The 18,661-nt window shown below is 40.4% G+C and overlaps 1 protein-coding gene across 16 annotated transcripts in view; it reads right to left on the bottom strand.

The window, feature by feature from the left end:
• Window positions 1-18,661, bottom strand: part of matn4 (matrilin 4) — a 70,906-nt gene that overhangs the window by 22,144 nt on the left and 30,101 nt on the right. For 2 of the 16 annotated variants that reach the window (XM_037535025.1, XM_037535026.1), the window contains exons 6-15: window positions 18,470-18,592; window positions 15,224-15,346; window positions 12,682-12,804; window positions 12,459-12,581; window positions 12,221-12,343; window positions 10,187-10,309; window positions 7,842-7,964; window positions 6,343-6,465; window positions 4,708-4,830; window positions 2,501-2,623 (exon numbers count right to left, since the gene is read on the bottom strand). In XM_037535025.1, the coding sequence (XP_037390922.1) occupies window positions 2,501-2,623; window positions 4,708-4,830; window positions 6,343-6,465; window positions 7,842-7,964; window positions 10,187-10,309; window positions 12,221-12,343; window positions 12,459-12,581; window positions 12,682-12,804; window positions 15,224-15,346; window positions 18,470-18,592 (1,230 nt within the window). The remainder of the gene's footprint in view (window positions 1-2,500; window positions 2,624-4,707; window positions 4,831-6,342; window positions 6,466-7,841; window positions 7,965-10,186; window positions 10,310-12,220; window positions 12,344-12,458; window positions 12,582-12,681; window positions 12,805-15,223; window positions 15,347-18,469; window positions 18,593-18,661) is intronic. The other 14 variants (XM_037535031.1, XM_037535030.1, XM_037535029.1 and 11 more) reach the window with 14 other exon arrangements.

The raw sequence follows: 18,661 nt of genomic DNA on the forward strand, positions 1-18,661 counted from the left end.
AGATCATTACACTTCAAAGTCGGGTGTTCCTTCTTTTATTACTGTGTTGATACTGAATGTTCTTAAGGTTCTTGGAAAAGTGCAGTGATTTGTTGTACAAATGGAGTCACTAAGGTTTTAGTCATGATGAAGTGGTTGAATAATGTGAGAAATGAGGTTCTGAAATGGTTACAATGATAATATGTCAAAAAGAATGATGTCAGTGTCAATTTAATCACATTGAGAACTCCATAGACTGCAAGAATTCCATAGTACCATAGGCATGAAGACAGAGACAGCATGGCTTAGACTGCAAAATAGGCTGAAAGCAGTTCTTTTTTTTTTTTTTTTTTTTTTTTTTGCCTGTCTTGTCTGGCAGATTTGCAATCAGAATTATGGTCAGACTGCGTTACTGTGCCAAACAGATTTACTTTTCCAAAATGAGCACTATAGATTATAGGCTCATCTTGTCAGTGTTTCTTTTTCTTTATTTATTTTTTAATTATTTGATTTCATTTTGTTTATACATTTGATATTTTAATGAAAATGTGTTAGCATCATGCCAGACTTGACAGGCCAGGGGAATCTGTAAAGAAGGGAGAGGAGAGATAAGCGGGGGAGAGATATTAATAACATAAGGGCAGAAAAAAAGAAAAACACAGCGCAAATGCCACGGCGATGGTTCACCAACTGCTGCTCCTGAGAAAAGAGAAGAAAGTGTACCTGAGACGTACAGCACTTGGAGATACTACACAAATGACTGTGATGTATGTGTATGTGAGTGTGTGTGTTTGTGAGTGCAGTACAGTATAAATTTGTCACAAGATGCACTCAATATCGAGGGCAGAAAGCTGCGACAACATCCCCCCAGAGGCCAGAGGAAGGCAGAGAAAGACCAAGGAATCCCGCCCGCCGCGGCCCCCCCAGGAGCAGTAGAGACCCTGGGCCGTATCTCCCAGTGACCCCTGCATGCCCACCCCAGCGGAAGGGAGAGGGGGACTCCGGACAGCACCCCCCCCAGCCATGGAGCGCAGGTCCAGGGGAACCAGAGGAACCAGAGCCGCCCCCAGGATGCCCCTCCCCATCACGAGGCAGCAGCAAAGACCCAACGCCTCATACGCCCGAGAGCCAACCACCACCCAGCAGGGCCCCATCCCCGCCGAGGGGCCTTGAGCCGCCCCGGAGCCCAACCACCCAGGGGAGCGGGCCAACCGTCACGCCGGAGTACCAGGCCAGGCCCTGAAGCCCCAAGGCTGAAAGCAGTTCAAATACAGGCGTAACATCATGACCACCTCCTCGTTTCTACCCTCATTGTCCACTTCATCAGCTCCACTTACTGTATAGCTGGTCTTTGTAGTTCTACAGTTACAGACTGTAGTCCATCTGTTTCTCTGATACTCTGTTACCCTGTTCTTCAGTGGTCAGGACCCCCATGGACCCTCACAGAGCAGGTACTGTTTGTGTGGTGGATCATTCTCTGCACTGCAGTAACACTGACGTGGTGGTGGTGTGTTAGTCTGTGTTGTGCTGATCTGAGTGGATCAGACACAGCAGTGCTGCTTGAGTTATTAAGAAATGTGTCCACTCACTGTCCACTCTATTAGACACTCCTACTTTGTCAGTCCACCTTGTAGATGTAAAATCAGAGACGATAGCGATATTAGAGATGATATTAACACTGTTATTCTCACTCTACTCAAAAATCTGATGGAAAATATAATTGACATTCACACTAATCCAATCCACAATTACACGCATGTGTAAAGAACCACTTAGTGTAGACGTTACCATGACAACGAGCATCACATGACTACAGTCAGAGTGAGATGAGCAGCAGTGAGCAGTGCTTCTGTTTTTAATTGTTTTAAACTGACGTCAGACTCAGGAAATCTTCCTTCACATGTCCTTATTAAAGAAGGCCGAGAGGAAGACGTCGTGTTCTGAGACACATAAGCTGGACGTCCGTCCCACCGCCGTCTTTTAAAGATCAGAGCATGAACTTCGTCTCCTCTACAGACCAGTTTCTGCTCCGCCATGTTGAACGTTATAAACTCTCACTACGAAGCGACGCACATGCAGAACGGACTTAAGCTTTCCGATAGGGAATGTAATCGGATACAGGTGTTTACACGGATATTATTCTTCTATTTAACAGATTATTTACAAGATTACCCACCTCGTTCAATGGGATACAAACTGTATTCCGAATGGCCTCAATTAGACTAGTCTAATATTCCGACATGGATGTATTCCATTCCGATTTAACAATTAATCAGATTATAATTGGATTACTAGGCTGCATGTAAAAACGTCTTTTGTTTTTTTTTCTTTCTCCTTGATTAATCAGATGTCCATTCATGTACTTTCACAGATACTCAAATATCACAATTAGTTAGAATGTACAGCCTTATTTGAAGTTGAAAAATTGCACAATATGCAAATGAATCCTAATCCTGAAGGACAATTAAACCAGGCTCAAATTAAACGATCTTGAAACCTTGTCCTTTGGTTCCATACATACCCTGGCAGGTCTTCCCATCCTCCTGGAGAGTGTAGTCCTTATTGCAGCGGCAGTAAAATCCATTGAGTACGCTCACACATTCGTGATCACAGCTGTGATTCCCAAATGAGCAATAGTCAATCACTGAAATCAGAAAGAAAGAGCAGGTTGTAAACACCAATCAGAAAGGAACAGCTGGTGAATAAAATGTTTTACTCATACATGAATAGCCAACGGCTTTCTGATGGGACAGTCCACAAGAGTGCAGACAACATTTTCCAGTTTAAAGACTAGGAACATAGAACTAGGAACACTCTTTAGAAGCTGTATCTTAAAGGTGGAAGGAAAAACTAAGTGCTCTGGGGTGGAAACTTGAGGGAAGGCGCTTCACATTTTTATCTAATGCAGAAGGAAGCCAGATAGCTACTGTTAGGATGCTACATATCATGTCTGTAATGGTTGTATGACATATTTTTGCAATGTATGGTGGGTATTGTAGTGAAACAACACTAATAGACAAAAAAAGCCAAAAACGTGAATTCTGTTAAACCAGTTGAGGCTGAGGGAGACGGTACTGTGCTACAGCATGTAACACAACATAACCAAATTATTAATTGCTAGTTTTAGGCCAGAACGCCCCTTTAACAGATAACACGTTTGTTAGCTCTGAAATAGTTACAATGATGATATAATATGTAAAAAAGCACTTGAGGTAGCTTGATTTGTTGTACATAGGACATAAATATAAGTAACCAAGCAGGATATTTTGCCCTGTGTGTGACTTTACATATGTGTAACGTTAAAAAGGTTTAACACGTAACGTGTCCTGTCCCGTACTTTGAGATCGCAAAATCTAGGCCTTCTAGATATAAATTGGTTTCTATGGGTGGTCGATCATTTAATGTAGTAGCTTCCAAGTTATGGATTCTCTCCCACAGTCTATTCAGGACGTAACCTCTCCATCTTCATTTAAATCTCTATTGAAGACGTACTTGTTTTTCACTGGTATTGTTGTTCTGGTTATACTTGAATGTTTACCTGTATTGTCCTTTTATTTAATGTGTTGTTTAATGGGTTTATGTTCTTTGATTGTAAAGCATCCTTGAGGATGGCGAAGGGGCTATATAAATAAAAGTGATGATGATGATGAAAAAAAAAACAGCAAAATATGAAACAAGCTACCTCAAGTGCTCATTTTACCAAGAGCACTAAGTGGCAAGAGTTTCTCTCAATGGCTATTTTCACCAAATAAGGTGTCCAGAAAAGTTACCAATTTACAATAAGGGATCTAAAAATACATTTTAAGAAATTTGGAGGGCAGTTTTTAATGGTAAAACTTTATTTGAATAGCCCACTGTAGTTGCTTCATAGATGTTTAAATTCCATTTAAATTAATTTCAACTAAATATCTAAATTTAGGCAGATGTTACAACTCGGGTGCTAATCCTAACCCTCACCCGAACATCATGGAGAATCAACTGATTTTCACCAGATGGTTTGTAACATATCTGAACATCTATAGCCTTCCGCCCGATGACTGCTGGGATAGGCGTGAAAGGTGTGTAGGTGTGTATGTGTGTGTGTGTGTATACATCTATACATAACCCACAGGGGCTATCCAAATTAAGTGGGAGCATTTTGACAAATTTAGGTCCAAACAACTAAAATCCTCCCCAGGATTTTGATCCAACTGCCTAAAATGATCTGCTGCTGGTTTGACCTTATTAGAGACGCCAGGCAGATGGAACAACATCCTGGGGAGGATTTTTACTTTCTAAACCTGAACCACTTTGCAGTTTAATAAACAAAATCAGAGACATTTATGTTTATAATTTGCTACCAAGTCTTTCCATGTTTAGTTCCCCCCATTCTAAACTGTTTTAGTCAGCTATAAGCAAACAAAAAAGCCAGACTTATATTGTTATTATAGCTGAACAAATCTATTGAAAAAGAGGTGCAAACAATCCGGAAAAGTCGGATAAGGAATTCTTAGAAAACTCCTTTTCACAGAGCTCTCATCACCTGTAAGAAGCCGTATTTAAATGACATTCATTTCAGATAAAGTAGAATCACATGAAACATATTATGTTGCATGTGACAGCAGGTATGTTTACATGCGATGTTCAAGCACAAGTGTGTGCCCCACTGGAAAAATGCAAGCATGCAGTGTAGAAAGCATGCAGTTCAACACAACAGTGTGCTTGGCTCGATCTGCAGCCCTCACTAACTTGTGCAGGTCTTCTTGTCGTCGTTGAGTGTATATCCACCATTACAGCGACAGTAAAAGCCATTGAGGACACTCACGCATGTGTGTTCGCAGCTATCGTTTCCAAATGAACAGTAGTCGATCACTGCAACAGGTTAACAACAGTCATATACTTACTTTTGATTAAGTGAGAAAGTAAGCAGGGCAAGCGATACAGAAGATTATTAGATATATGATTAAAAAGATTATTGAAAGGTGGAAGTAAACTCTATGCTAGGCAAAGAAAGTTGAAAGAAAGAAACATTGCATGTATATTTAAATGCAGATTGCAGAGCACTGGTTGTGAAACTTGACTTTATGATCATGATCTTTTTTTACCAATTTTCCCCCAGTTTAGTTGTGGCCAGTTCAAACATAGCTGGGTCTCTAAGTCAGTACTTGGTCTTCATCAGCACTTATTTAGGAGTCTTTCTATTCTTTTTTTATGAATTTTCATCCACTCTTCCTTGCAGAGAGCTTCCAGTTCAGTGGTATTCTTGGGCCGTGCTGCAAGCACAGCATGTTTAGGATCTACCCACAAATTTTCGATGATGTTCAAGTCAGGGGACAGTAAAAAAACCATTACAATTCTTCAGATTGCATTTCTTGCATGCTTTTTGAGGTATGTTTCGGGTCTTTATCTTTTTGTAGAAGCCAGAAACTTTTCAGCTTTAGTTTCTTGGCTGACTGTCTCACATTTCCCTCCAAAATTTGCTGGTATTTAGTAGAATCCATTATTCAATGGTTTGCATTCTTCAATATTCTGCAGTGTTTCCCGCATCAGTGGCTGCCACACAACCCCAAAGCATAATAGATCCACCCTGCTTAACAATTATCACTGTGTTTTTTCACCAAATGCCGTTCCTTTTTTCTCCAAACATACTTTTGGTGATTGTGGTCAAAGAGTCCATTTTCACTTCACCAGACCATCTGTTTCCAAAACGGCTCTGGCTTATCTAGAGGTTGTTTTGGATCATTTAGATGTTTACATTTGTGATGGGGTTTCCTTCTGATGAATCTTCAGTGCAGATCAGTGTTGTACAATAGAATGGTGCACCACCACTCCCATGTCAGCTAAACATACCTGCAGGTCTTTTGCGGTCATATGGGGGTTTTGCTTTGCCTTTCTGGCCAGCGTCTGAGCAGGTCTATCTGAGAGTAGTCTTGGTCTTCCAAATCTTCTTGATGTTTTTGACAGTGTAAATTGTGAGTCTGAAGAGCTTTGATATCTTTAATAGTCTTTTCCTGCTTTGCAGGCATCACTTAGCTTCATTTTCAGGTCTTCAGCCAGCTGCTTCGAGGATCCCGTGGTGGTTAAATGTTGGCAAGCCGTTTGAACAGAGGGAGATTTTTGTCACCAGCTGACCATTTCTAACGTCAATTCTCAACCTACCTAACCAGCCCTAATGAGTGAAATGGGCTAATTAAGCTCTGCCACTTTACAACGGGAAGGGTTTCCAAACATTTGCACAACAGCAATCTTTATTTATCTTTATATTTTTTTTAAAGTTAATCATATACAAATAATTTTAAGATTTACAGTCGGGCATGTGTGCAGAACATGTGCCTGTGTGCTTGTGTGCAGGTATGTTTGGGCTGATATTCGGCCCTCACTAACTTGTGCAGGTCCTCTTGTCTTCATTGAGAGTGTATCCCTCATTACAGCGGCAGTTAAAGCCTTTGAGGACGCTCACGCACTCGTGCTCACAGCTATCATTTCCGAATGAGCAGTAGTCGATCACTGGAACAGGCAGAGAACAATAAGAGACAGAGCAAGATGAGAGAAGAACAAGCAAAGCAGTTAATAAGCTGCAGGCGTGAATCATTGATTGTGAAGCGCAATTAGATGCTGAGTTAATAAGAACTAAAGTCAAAGGACCTGTTATATCGTTATGGTGGCTTAATGTGGTGAAACTTTCATGTAACATTAGTTGCTTTAAACTGAGGGACTAATTCACTTGAAGCTTGTCTGACACGGTTGTCACCAATGACAAAATGTCAGTTATGCCCCATGACATGATGTTAAACTATATCATTTCCCATTGATTCAACTGATGCGTCTTGGCCGGGAAACATAAGACAGAAGTATGTTTTAGATCTTTATCCTTTTGAATAAGCCAGCATCGTTTCAGCTTGAGTTTCTTGGCTGACTGTCTCACATTTCCTTCTGGAATTTATTAATATTTAGTTGAATCCATTCTTCGTTCGCCTTCCGCCCAATGGCTGCTGGGATAGGCTCCAGCACCCCCTCCACCATTCTTCGGTCTATCTGTGCAGTGCTTCCTGCATCAGTTGCTGCCACAAAAGCTTAAAGCACTCTGCTTCAGAGTTATCGCGGTGTGCTTTTCATCACATGCTGTTCCCTTTTTCTACAAACATAATTTTGGTAATTGTGGCCAAAGAGTTGCATTTTTACTTCATCAGACCACAGCACTTGTTTCCGGAATGGCTCTGGCTTATCTAGAGGTTGTTTCGTGTCCTTTAGATGTTGACTTTTGTGAGGATGTTTCCTTCTGATGAATCTTCAGTGCAGATCAGTGTTGTATAGTAGAGCAGAGCACCACCACTAGTCCCATGTCAGCTAAACATACCTGCAGGTCTTTTGCGGTCATATGGGGGTTTTGCTTTGCCTTTCTGGCCAGTGTCTGAGCAGTTCTATCTGAGAGTAATCTTGGTCTTCCAAATCTTCTTGATGTTTTTGACAGTGTAATTTGAGAGCTTGAAAAGCTTTGATATATTTTAAGTCTTTTCCTGCTTTATAGGCATCACTTAGCTTCATTTTCAGGTCCTCAGCCAGCTGCTTCGAGGATCCCGTGGTGGTTAAATGTTGGCAAGCGGTTTGAACAGTGGGAGATTTTTGTCACCAGCTGACCATTTCTAACGTCAATTATCAACCTACCTAACCAGCCCTAATGAGTGAAATGGGCTAATTAAGCTCTGCCACTTTACAACGGGAAGGGTTTCCAAACATTTGCACAACAGATTTATCTTTTTTTTTTTTTTTTAAGTTAATCATATACAAATAATTTTAAGATTTACAGTCGGGCATGTGTGCAGAACATGTGCCTGTGTGCTTGTGTGCAGGTATGTTTGGGCCGATATTCGGCCCTCACTAACTTGTGCAGGTCCTCTTGTCTTCATTGAGAGTGTATCCCTCATTACAGCGGCAGTTAAAGCCTTTGAGGACGCTCACGCACTCGTGCTCACAGCTATCATTTCCGAATGAGCAGTAGTCGATCACTGGAACAGGCAGAGAACAATAAGAGACAGAGCAAGATGAGAGAAGAACAAGCAAAGCAGTTAATAAGCTGCAGGCGTGAATCATTGATTGTGAAGCGCAATTAGATGCTGAGTTAATAAGAACTAAAGTCAAAGGACCTGTTATATCGTTATGGTGGCTTAATGTGGTGAAACTTTCATGTAACATTAGTTGCTTTAAACTGAGGGACCAAATTTTACTTGTGTGGCATCATCTTAAGCCTTGTGAATTCACTTGAAGCTTGTTTGACACGGTTATCACCAATAATGACAAAATGCTTTGAGACGATGTCAAACTACTTCATTTTCCACGGATTCAACTGACGCGTCTTGGCTGGGAAAAATAAAGCAGAAGACGTTCTCTTGGATGGTTGAGAAGGTTCTCATTTTTCATGTTATCCATCACCTGAACCAAAACTACAAATAATATTGAGCTTTATGAATTGTATTCAGCTACGTTGCCTATTTGCTGGTAAACTGTTTAATAAAATAGTAAGTTAGCCACCTAATGTGAACATGACAGCTGTTGGAACAGCTGCTTGTACCTGCATTTGTTCTGCTTTGTTAACCTGCTGGTATTCATTGACAGCCAATAATTTTACCCAGCGCAGAGATTCAAATGATTAGGATTATTATATTATGGAAGACCAACACATGGTCCTAGATGTAAAATAAAGAATAAATATATTACTAAATGAATTAATTAATCTGGCTAACTGCGCTAGATTTGATGGACAGAAACACTTCAATTCGGCCTGTTTCTAATGAAGCATACATTAATCAGTGTTGTTTAAATAGTGACATTATGTATAATATACTCAGAAAAGTGTAGTATATCACAATATGATAAAATATCATCATACTGCCCACCTTCACCAGTGACTGAGTGTGCTGCGTGAAAGTTTCGCCCTGGTATTTCAGCAAGCAGGTTAAAGTCCTAAGTGAGGCTGTGACTTAAAAGTTCATATATAAGCAGAATTCCTATTAAAATAGGAATCCTGGCCTGGTGTTTAAGTCACATTTTCTCCCTCAGCATTTAATCCTTGAAAAATCTAGCACACAATACTGTATTGCAGATATTTACAATAATCTAAAAATATATAATACACTATATATTCACAGCATATCAGTGTACAGTGCTCTGAGGTCTTTTTTAACATACTTGAGCATAAATGTCCAATCCAAGGATCTGTGCTCTTTAACGAATAACACCGACTATTCCGGTTTGCAGGCAACAGAAAGAAACTGAAATGCAATTTGGTTGAGTGTGAAAAAGTAAGTGCGCCCCCTGACTTTAATCTGGGCCCGCATTATCGTGTCCGTAAGACTTCCGCATATGCTATGTTTCAGGAGGTTATACGTACACGTGTGGACATTTCCGATCATGCATATGTACAGAATGGAGGGGTGGAGACCTACAATAGTAAGTGACATTCAAAAAGATGAGCTCATCACTCATTCTGACAAATCGTTAAAGTTTAAATATCCTGTAGCGTTCCTTTTAAACAGTGGCCAAGGTCTGAGGCTAAACAGGCTAATGGCAAGACACTGTCCGCAAATCATTTTCAAACATTTCAATTAAGACCATTTAAGCAATTGTTTGATATTAAGAGTCAGCCATGCTAAGGTGGTTATTTTTTTGGCATCGTTATGTTTATTGAAGCTGTTTGCACAGTGCATTGTTAAAATATTCTAAAGGTTTTTGTGCATGAAACAATTAGAATTGCTGGACTTTCTTACATCGACCCAGTGGAATTTAGGGCCACTTCTCTATCCAGTGCTGGCTCATCTGTCGGGGCGTTCTCACATGCTTTAAGTCCCTGTGGAATGTTCATCCAGTTGGGCTTCAAACGCACCATTGTTGTCTTGGTTTGGTTTATTTTTGCCTGACTTTCAGCTTGACTCACATTGTCTTCTGCAATTATCCTCTCATACACTGTGGACTTGAATGTAATCCCACCACTTTACTGGGTTAGAATGAAAACCTTTTTGTGGATCAGTTTGATGATTAACAATTACACTATTAACAATAATTGCATTAAATATCTATGTCTCCAAATGTGTTAAAAAAGACCTTTTTAGAGGGTGTAGTACTTTTTCAAACCACTGTACTGTTCTTATTTTTGTGGATTTTATGTAGATTAGCATGTTGTGTGTGTGTGTAGGTGTGTGTGTGTGTGGTCTGATCTCAGGACTTTACTAACTTGTGCAGGTCCTTTTATCCTCGTTGAGTGTATATCCTTCGTAACAGCGGCAGTTAAAGCCTTTGAGGACGCTCACACATTCGTGCTCACAGCTATCGTTTCCGAATGAACAATAGTCGATCACTGGAGATGAATTACATGAGTCAGGGTGCATTCAAGGCTGGCCATTTTGGTATATAAAAACAACGTTTGTACAGATATTGTAATATATTTCAGACTGGCTTTCCAGTTTACCCTAATAGACTGTGAGACGTATGTTGGAAAGTTGATTAGAGCCATTGCTTTGATGGACTACAGTTAGAAGATGTAATCCACAGGTGTGACAAATTAAAGAAAAAACCTGCATAAATGAGTGGAGTATATAAAATGGAATATATAAAATGCTGAATAGGCCCAGTTGACTTCAACTTTGGATCAAGAGGGCAAAAGCAAAGATTTAAGTGTCTTTGAAAGAGTGTTCTTTATTGGGGTACAAATGGCAGAAACTAACACTGATCAACTGGCTGATGTTCTAATAGGAACGGTGACTAAAGTGACTTAGATTTATGAGAAAGACATCACTAAACAGGGTTGGAAATTGGGGTGAAAAGCACACACTTAGTGAGCGTGATGCTTGTGAATTAGCGCGATATTAAGAATGTGAATGCAGGACGTGATCAGTCTGTGTCAGCAAGAAGGGTCAGTCCACAACTGCATAGAGTGGAAATTATAGTAGGACTGCATAAGCTCCTCATTACAAAGACCATTTGAGAGATAAGAGTTGAGTTGGTCTATGGACTCTTCACACGTGGGCAAATGGCAAGTGCAGTGTACACCAAGAGAACAGTACAGGCCTGAATGTTTGACCCCTACAGTGAGATGGTGGGGGGGACCAATGGCACTGTTATGCTGTTTTGTTGGCATGGGATGCTGCTGTCCACCACCACCACTGTCCAGTTTTCGTATCCATAAAGAAAAGACGATAGACAATCCTGATCTTTGTTTGAAGAGACAAAAGATGATCTTTTCAGACTCCTATTTCTTGACTGTTGGCTCCTTTGTTGTTTATTAATCCTAGTGGGCAAAAGCTGCTCTACATCTTCACATTGAATGATAATCTTCTTTTGTGTTGTCATAACCTTTATTTTCTTCATATTACACTGACGTCCAATCATTTCTTCAACTTTCCTTATATAGTCTCCAGTTTCTTCTGATTCTTTGTTGTGTCTTCCACATATTGAAGGTTACTGATGCTTCTGCCACCATTCTTGAATCTGTGATCATCTTCCTCCAGTCCTGTTGGTCTTACTATATTTTTAGCATACAGGATGAACAAGTGTGGGGATAAGGGGCAGCCTTGACTAACTCCTTCGCCAATATGGGACCAGCCAGTTTGTCATTTTCTAACATGCCTGTGGCATGATTTTAAGTGTAGAGGTTCCTCATTAGAACAAGGAGATGCTCTGGTATACTCATTTTCATGGGGACAGTCCATAATTTTACATGGTTGACAAAGTTGCAGGCTTTTCTGTAGTCCTGCTTGCATGCCTGGTAGTTCTCGTTCAATGTTAGACTCTAGACTGCATTGAATGATCTCAAACATAATCAAATGTTTATGTCACAGCTAACTAAATGTGAATTGCCTGTATGTCCACTGGTTGTGTTAAGGCAAATGCATGTAAACAGTTATAACTTCTGATTTGGGAACTAATAAGTATTGATATCTGAGAAAAAGGATAATGAGCCAATTTGGTCACTTTAGGATTTTCTGTAAGTTCCTTATAGACTAGCAACTTGTTCAAATCAATTATATAATCATTAATATGGCAATTAGTCATCAGCTAAAATTTCAAGATTATAAGAAGCCTAAACTGAAGCTGTTCTCATGACATTTGGTGGCCAAGGTGCTTTATGCTGGTTTTTCTTTTAATTCGTCACCCATCTGCATGTATTTGCAAACTGTTGCCAAGTAAGCTTGTCAGGATACTATGCAGACTTCTGTGGCTGTTCCTTAGTGATTGATAGTGTATTGCATGCAGTCTGGCCCTCACTAACTTGTGCAGGTCTTCTTGTCTTCATTGAGAGTGTATCCCTCATTACAGCGGCAGTTAAAGCCTTTGAGGACGCTCACGCACTCGTGCTCACAGCTATCATTTCCAAATGAGCAGTAGTTGATCACTGGAACAGGCAGAGAACAATAAGAGATTCTAGATATTTGCAAGAGCAGGAAGAGCATGCAAAGCAAATGTGTGATAAGAGAAAAAGCCCTGGTGGCTTAGTTGCCCCCACTAACTTGTGCAGGTCCTTTCATCTTCATTGAGAGTGTATCCCTCATTACAGCGACAGTAAAAGCCATTGAGGACGCTCACACACTCGTGCTCGCAGCTATCGTTTCCAAAAGAACAGTAGTCGATCACTGGAACACGTAAAGAACAGTGAGAGTACGTTTGAAAGAGCAAGGTGAGCAAGCAAAGCAATAAGAGAAAATGCATTGATAGCCGGGTGCCCCCACTAACTTGTGCAGGTCTTTTTGTCGTCGTTGAGCTTGTATCCTTCCTTACAGCGACAGTTAAAGCCATTCAGGATGCTCACACACTCGTGCTCACAGCTGTCATTTCCAAATGAACAGTAGTCAATCACTGGGACAAGTGGAGAACAACAAAACACATTAGAAACCTCTATAACAGCAACTCAAGCAAGTAAAATATGATATGATGAAAATATGAAAAACATTACTTGAAGTTATTTCACCATTAAAGTTATTTACAGTTGTGAATTGTGTGTTTGAGGGCAAAATGCAAAGCCGATTTAGTCTGGTGACCAGTGAAAACTCAAACATTCAGTAGTGAAATCCAGAAACGTGACCAATTCAGTCATCAAGACTTTTTAACAGGGACAAAATGTAAAACATGCCAACATTGTGTTAAAAAGAATCAGGAGGTTACTAGAGCCTGACCGATATGTCTGCTGGCTGATACTGATACCCATGCTTTTATCAATATTGGAAGTATTAGTGATAACAGTCCAATAATTACTGACATTTTTCGTTGCAGCATAGCTAAGAATCACTCAATCTGTATTTGAACTCAGAGTACATACTAAATAATAATAATCATAATAATAGCAAAAATCAGTCAAACCAGAATAAATCACTAAAATTGCAAAAATGAAATAACCTAATTGTCATACACCCCTGGCTCCTGGTTCTGCCCACTATCCTCCTCTCCCACACACCTGCAGCTCATTTCCAGGACATTAAAACTGCTACTTATACCCCTTTGTTTTCACTGAGTATTTGCAGTCTCTGTGTGTCCCAATTCAGGGTCTGCGACCTTCAGAGGCTGCATTTGTAGGCTGATTGCGTCACAGCGGCGCAACTGCGTTGTCCCATTTCGAATGTGGCTGAGAAATGCGTCCTTTGCCAGACAACATATCCTGAGATTCATTGCAGATCAGTGAGGAATCGAGAACATGGCGGCATCAATAGAGGATCCAAGCCCAACTCCTGAAAAACAACCCCACACCATGATCCCCCCTCCACCAAACTTTACACTTGGCACAGTGCAGTCAGACAAGTGCCATTCTCCTGGCCACCGCAAAACCCAGATTGCCAGATGGAGAAGTGTGATTGGTCACTCCAGAGAACGTCTCCACTGCTCTAGAGTCCAGTGGCGGCACTTTACACCACTGCATTCCACGCTTTGCATTGCTCTTGGTGATGTAAGGCTTGGATGCAGCTGCTCAGCCATGGAAACCCATTCCATGAAGCTCTCTACGCTGTTCTTGAGCTGATCTGAAGGCCACATGAAGTTTGGAGGTCTGTAGTGATTGACTCTGCAGAAAGTTGGTGACCTCTGCTCACTACGCCCCTCAGCATCCGCTGACCCCGCTCTGTCATTTTACCTGGCTGACCACTTCGTGGCTGAGTTGCTGCCGTTCCCAATCGCTTCCACTTTGTTATAATCCCACTGACAGTGGACTGTGGAATATTTAGTAGTGAGGAAATTTCACGACTGGACTTGCTGCACAGGTGGCGTCCGATCACGGTACCACGCTGGAATTCACTGAGCTCCTCAGAGCGACCCATTCTTTCACTAATGTCTGTAGAAGCAGTCTGCAGGCCTAGGGGCTTTTATACACCTGTGGCCATGGAAGTGACTGGAACACCTGAATTCAATGATTTGGATGGGTGAGTGAATACTTTTGGAAATATAGTGTATATGAATATAAGTACTGGGTTTAAACTGAGGCGAATGACGAACAATACAAAAAAAAAAAACCTCATCAGTGGGTGGCGGTGAAGCATCTTCAGCTCTAATAAATAAAAAAATAAACAACTAAAATCAAAGTTTCTTTAAAGAACTTTAAAAGTACTTGACGGGAGTGGTGTTTCGTGGCGCAACAATAAGCTGCTGTGATGCAAACAGAAAATCTGGCACACATCAGATCAGGTCCAGCCGCTGAATTGGGACGCACTGTCTGGGTTCCTAACCTAAACAGAGGTTTTTGGCTACTAGTATTGAACAGTCCCTAGGACCATTTACTGCATTTTGCTGACGCTCTTATCCAGAGCGACTTTTTTTTTTATCCAGTTTGCTCATTTTACACAGGTAGGCCAAGGTGGTGTTAGGAGTCTTGCCCTTATTGGTATAGTGTAGGGTTGGGGATTGAACCCCAGTCTACAGCGTAGAAGGCAGAGGTGTTAACCACTACACCAACCAACCACCATACCAGGACCAGACACTGTTGTCTCTCTATGTTGTGCGGCTAGTAACCAATGAGGAGCAAACGGGGAGGGGTGAGAACCTCCTGCTGTGAAAAATAATCCCCACCTATCCACAAAATAAGATGATAAAACAGAACAACTGCAGCTTACTTTACATAAAACTGATATAAACATAGGTGAATTGGTATCTGTATTTGCCACAAATTTTTATATGGGTCAGGCCCTAGAACCTACAGCCAGTCTATATTTCCCAACAGGGACTGATATGAGAATGTCTGTCTGTTGAGGAGCAAGTGTAAGAGTGTGTGTATGTGTTTGTCACCCTCACTAACTTGTACAAGTTGTCTCATCCTCATTGAGGTTGTATCCTTCATTGCAGCGGCAATAAAAGCTTTGGAGAACACTCACACACTCGTGTTCACAGCTATCATTCCCAAATGAACAGTAGTCAATCACTGGAACAGGTAAACAGCGTGAGGACTTGGTTAATTTCATTAGCAGCTCTGCTGTGCATGCACATGCCTGTAATAACACTGAGCTATCTATGGCTGATGTACACTACTCAAAGTTTACTACCAAACTCTGTGTGTGTGCGATTGCTTTTTGATTATTTGTTTATAGTTGATATCTTGTTTTGTATTGTTGAAATTCATCAAGTATTCATAAAAGGTTCCAAAACAATGAGTATCAAATCAGGATATCACTTGATGTGTTCTCATGATGTGGTTTAGACTGAAATCCAATTGACTCAACACAGTTAACCGCTAATTAGCTGTTAAAATGAATAGAATAAAAAATCATTGTAAGCGTTTAAGTTAATATTGTGTAGAAAATCATTACAAATCTGCTTTCAAGCATGCATACTCAAATTCATGAGTGTACTCATTTATACTATGCTCTCAAATTAAGTATTTGTAATTTTGAGTATGAATGTACAAGGGGGTAGACAAATGAGCAGAAACACCATCAGGCTGGTGACGCCTCCTGCCCAGGACGCCTCCACACCTGTTGCTTTTTCCTCAGATCACTTCAGTCCTTGAACGGCCCAGAGGACTCCAACTCTGATGAATCAATGGGAGGCCACGTGCCTCTTATTCCATCGCAATCAACCAATGAACAGTCATTTCAGCCTCACCTGTTTCTCATTACACTTCATTAGTCAGTTAATGTATAAAGCCCAGGCCTTAGCTTAGTAATTAGTGAAGTACTGCCAGCACTTTCTTTTGTATGTGACTTGTTTTCCGTATTTCTGACCTGCCCTTTTTGGTGTGTGCACTGGATACTGTAACATTTTGGTTATTGAATTTGGACTGGTTTTTGGCTACTCTCTGGAGGTCCTGTTTGTTTTGGTTCTCTTGCCCTCTGGTTCTGACCCTAGCCTTTTCTGACCACGCCCTCTGTACCTTCACCAAAACGTCAGCCTTGTCCTTTTATCTGCGAGCGTCTGATCTGTGTTGACATCGTAACGCAGGCATGGACCTCCAATATAATCAACAACTGAAAATATACTTTAGAACTCAGGAGCTGGATTCATGAAAATCTTCTTAAAGGTGTGTGTTCCTTGACTTCATTCATAAGAAAAAAGTTACGAGACATTGTTATTCTTCAAATAACCTCTTCTCTTATTGAATCTTATTTTCTTAAGAATAATTTTAAGAACAAATGATGCTCTTAAAAAAATATTAGGTTCTTAAATGTTCTCTTAACCGTATGACAGACTCACGCTGTCTTAGGCTGTAAGAACTGACAAGGTGAGCATCTAAATGTATCACCTCAACTGCTCCTCATCTGCCACCCCACAATTATCATATTTCCAATTCATTTTTTCCTGTTGGCTGTTTCTTCCACCGTAACCTCTAATTATTGTTTGCAATTTTTTTTAAAGACTTGGTTTGATGTTTTGCCATCATTTTGCTCCTTTGAGCGGATTAAACTAATAACTATACATAACAGTTAATACAAATTCAAAATGTATCCCACCTCATTTATGGTACGTTGTAAAACACATAAGAAAACAACAAAGATTTTTGTAAGAAAATTAAGATTATTTTAAGAAAATATTTTTTTAAAGTTTTTTTTTTTTTTTTGAAAATTGCATTTAAGAACATGATGTTCATATAAACCAGCTCCAGACTGTTAAGCTATGTTACTTGAATTCCTGAATCATGGTGAATGAAGTGATTCACCATGAGGCTAGAAAGAAACACATCTGAGAAAAGGGATCAGCCAAACTACAAAAATTAGGTAACCCTTTCTTTTACAGTCCCCTAAGTTCTAGGTATTAACCAGGTAAGTGTGGGGTACAAACTCTAAAGTAATAGGTAATTATTTTAAGTAACAAGATGGTAAGAAATAGGACAGTCTAAAAGAATTACTATGAAATGTCTCAGGTTCTAGGTATCACCCAGGTAAGTGTGAGAGAGAACCTCCAAAGTACTAGGCAATTATTTTAGGTAATAACATGGTAAGTACCAGCATAGTCTAAATGAAAATATTTGAGGTTCTAGGTATTACCCAGGTTAGTGAGATAGAAATTGGGTAACATGATGGTAAACACCATTACAATCTGATTTAGTTACAGTGAAATGCCCATCAGGCTCTATGTATTAAGTTTAAAAGAAACATGAGAAAATACCTAAAAACTGGAAAAATATTTAGAGCAAAAGGGTGATATTTACAAACGTGCACACAGGTTTGCAATAAAATACGTTTTGCAGAAAAACTGCAGAAAATGACAATGTTTTGCATTATAATGTACATGAATTATTGTGAATATAGTGTTAACCTGTGAGATGTTTCATAATAATTCATTTGGACTATCCTGATACTTAATATCTTCTCGTGAGATGACTGTGGACTAGAGCTTGGGGACCTGCCCTGAGTGAGTGCATGTACTTTGGTCAGGGAAAAGAAAGATTAGGGGTTTGTGGGGGGTCAAAATGAATTGGACTTTATGAGAAGAAAGAGGGATGAAAAAACGACACACAGGGGAGTACAGGTCACTATGCCTGTGCAGTAGAGTTTGAAGACCTGCCCTGAGTGAGTACAAGCAGTTCGGTGGCTGTCGGGCAAAGAAATAATTGGGCTTGTGTAGGGGGCAAAAGTGTTGTTTTTTTCTCATCCCTCGTTTCTCCCATAGACTCCCATTCAGAGATGAGTGCGGGTCAGAACAACTTTGAAGTTGTGCTAAGGGGCCTGCCCTGAGATAGTATAAGCAAAACTGTGTCTTTTGGTTGAGCAGAAGTACAGTAGATGGATGTGGAGTTTTGAAAACTGTACATCGGATCCAAAAGCTGTAAGCAAGCACACCATTCTCGATCATACCGAACATTGTGAAGTTCGAACAGGGTCGATTTCTTGAAAACTGCATTACAAGTTAGTGGACAAAAATCCAGCAGAAAAATAATAATAATGAGAAGAATATAAATCGGACATCAAAAGTGCCAATAAGCACAATATGACCTGTTTGGTGTTCCTGTTATTTGGTGTACCCCCCTGTATGTCATAGCAAAGCACTGTATCTTGATGTACTGGTTAAAAGGAGAAAAGGTGTGATTGGCTTAGTCGCCCCCACTAACTTGTGCAGGTCCTTTTGTCGTCATTGAGAGCGTATCCTTCCTTACAGCGACAGTTAAAGCCGTTAAGGACGCTCACGCACTCGTGCTCACAGCTATCATTTCCGAATGAGCAGTAGTCGATCACTGGAACAGTCAGAGAAGAGTTAATAAAGCTCCTAATGAAGGTTATTGGAAGAAATTTGACACACCACT

Source organism: Pygocentrus nattereri, chromosome 26 (assembly GCF_015220715.1).
Source record: "Pygocentrus nattereri isolate fPygNat1 chromosome 26, fPygNat1.pri, whole genome shotgun sequence".
Classification (NCBI taxonomy): domain Eukaryota; kingdom Metazoa; phylum Chordata; class Actinopteri; order Characiformes; family Serrasalmidae; genus Pygocentrus; species Pygocentrus nattereri.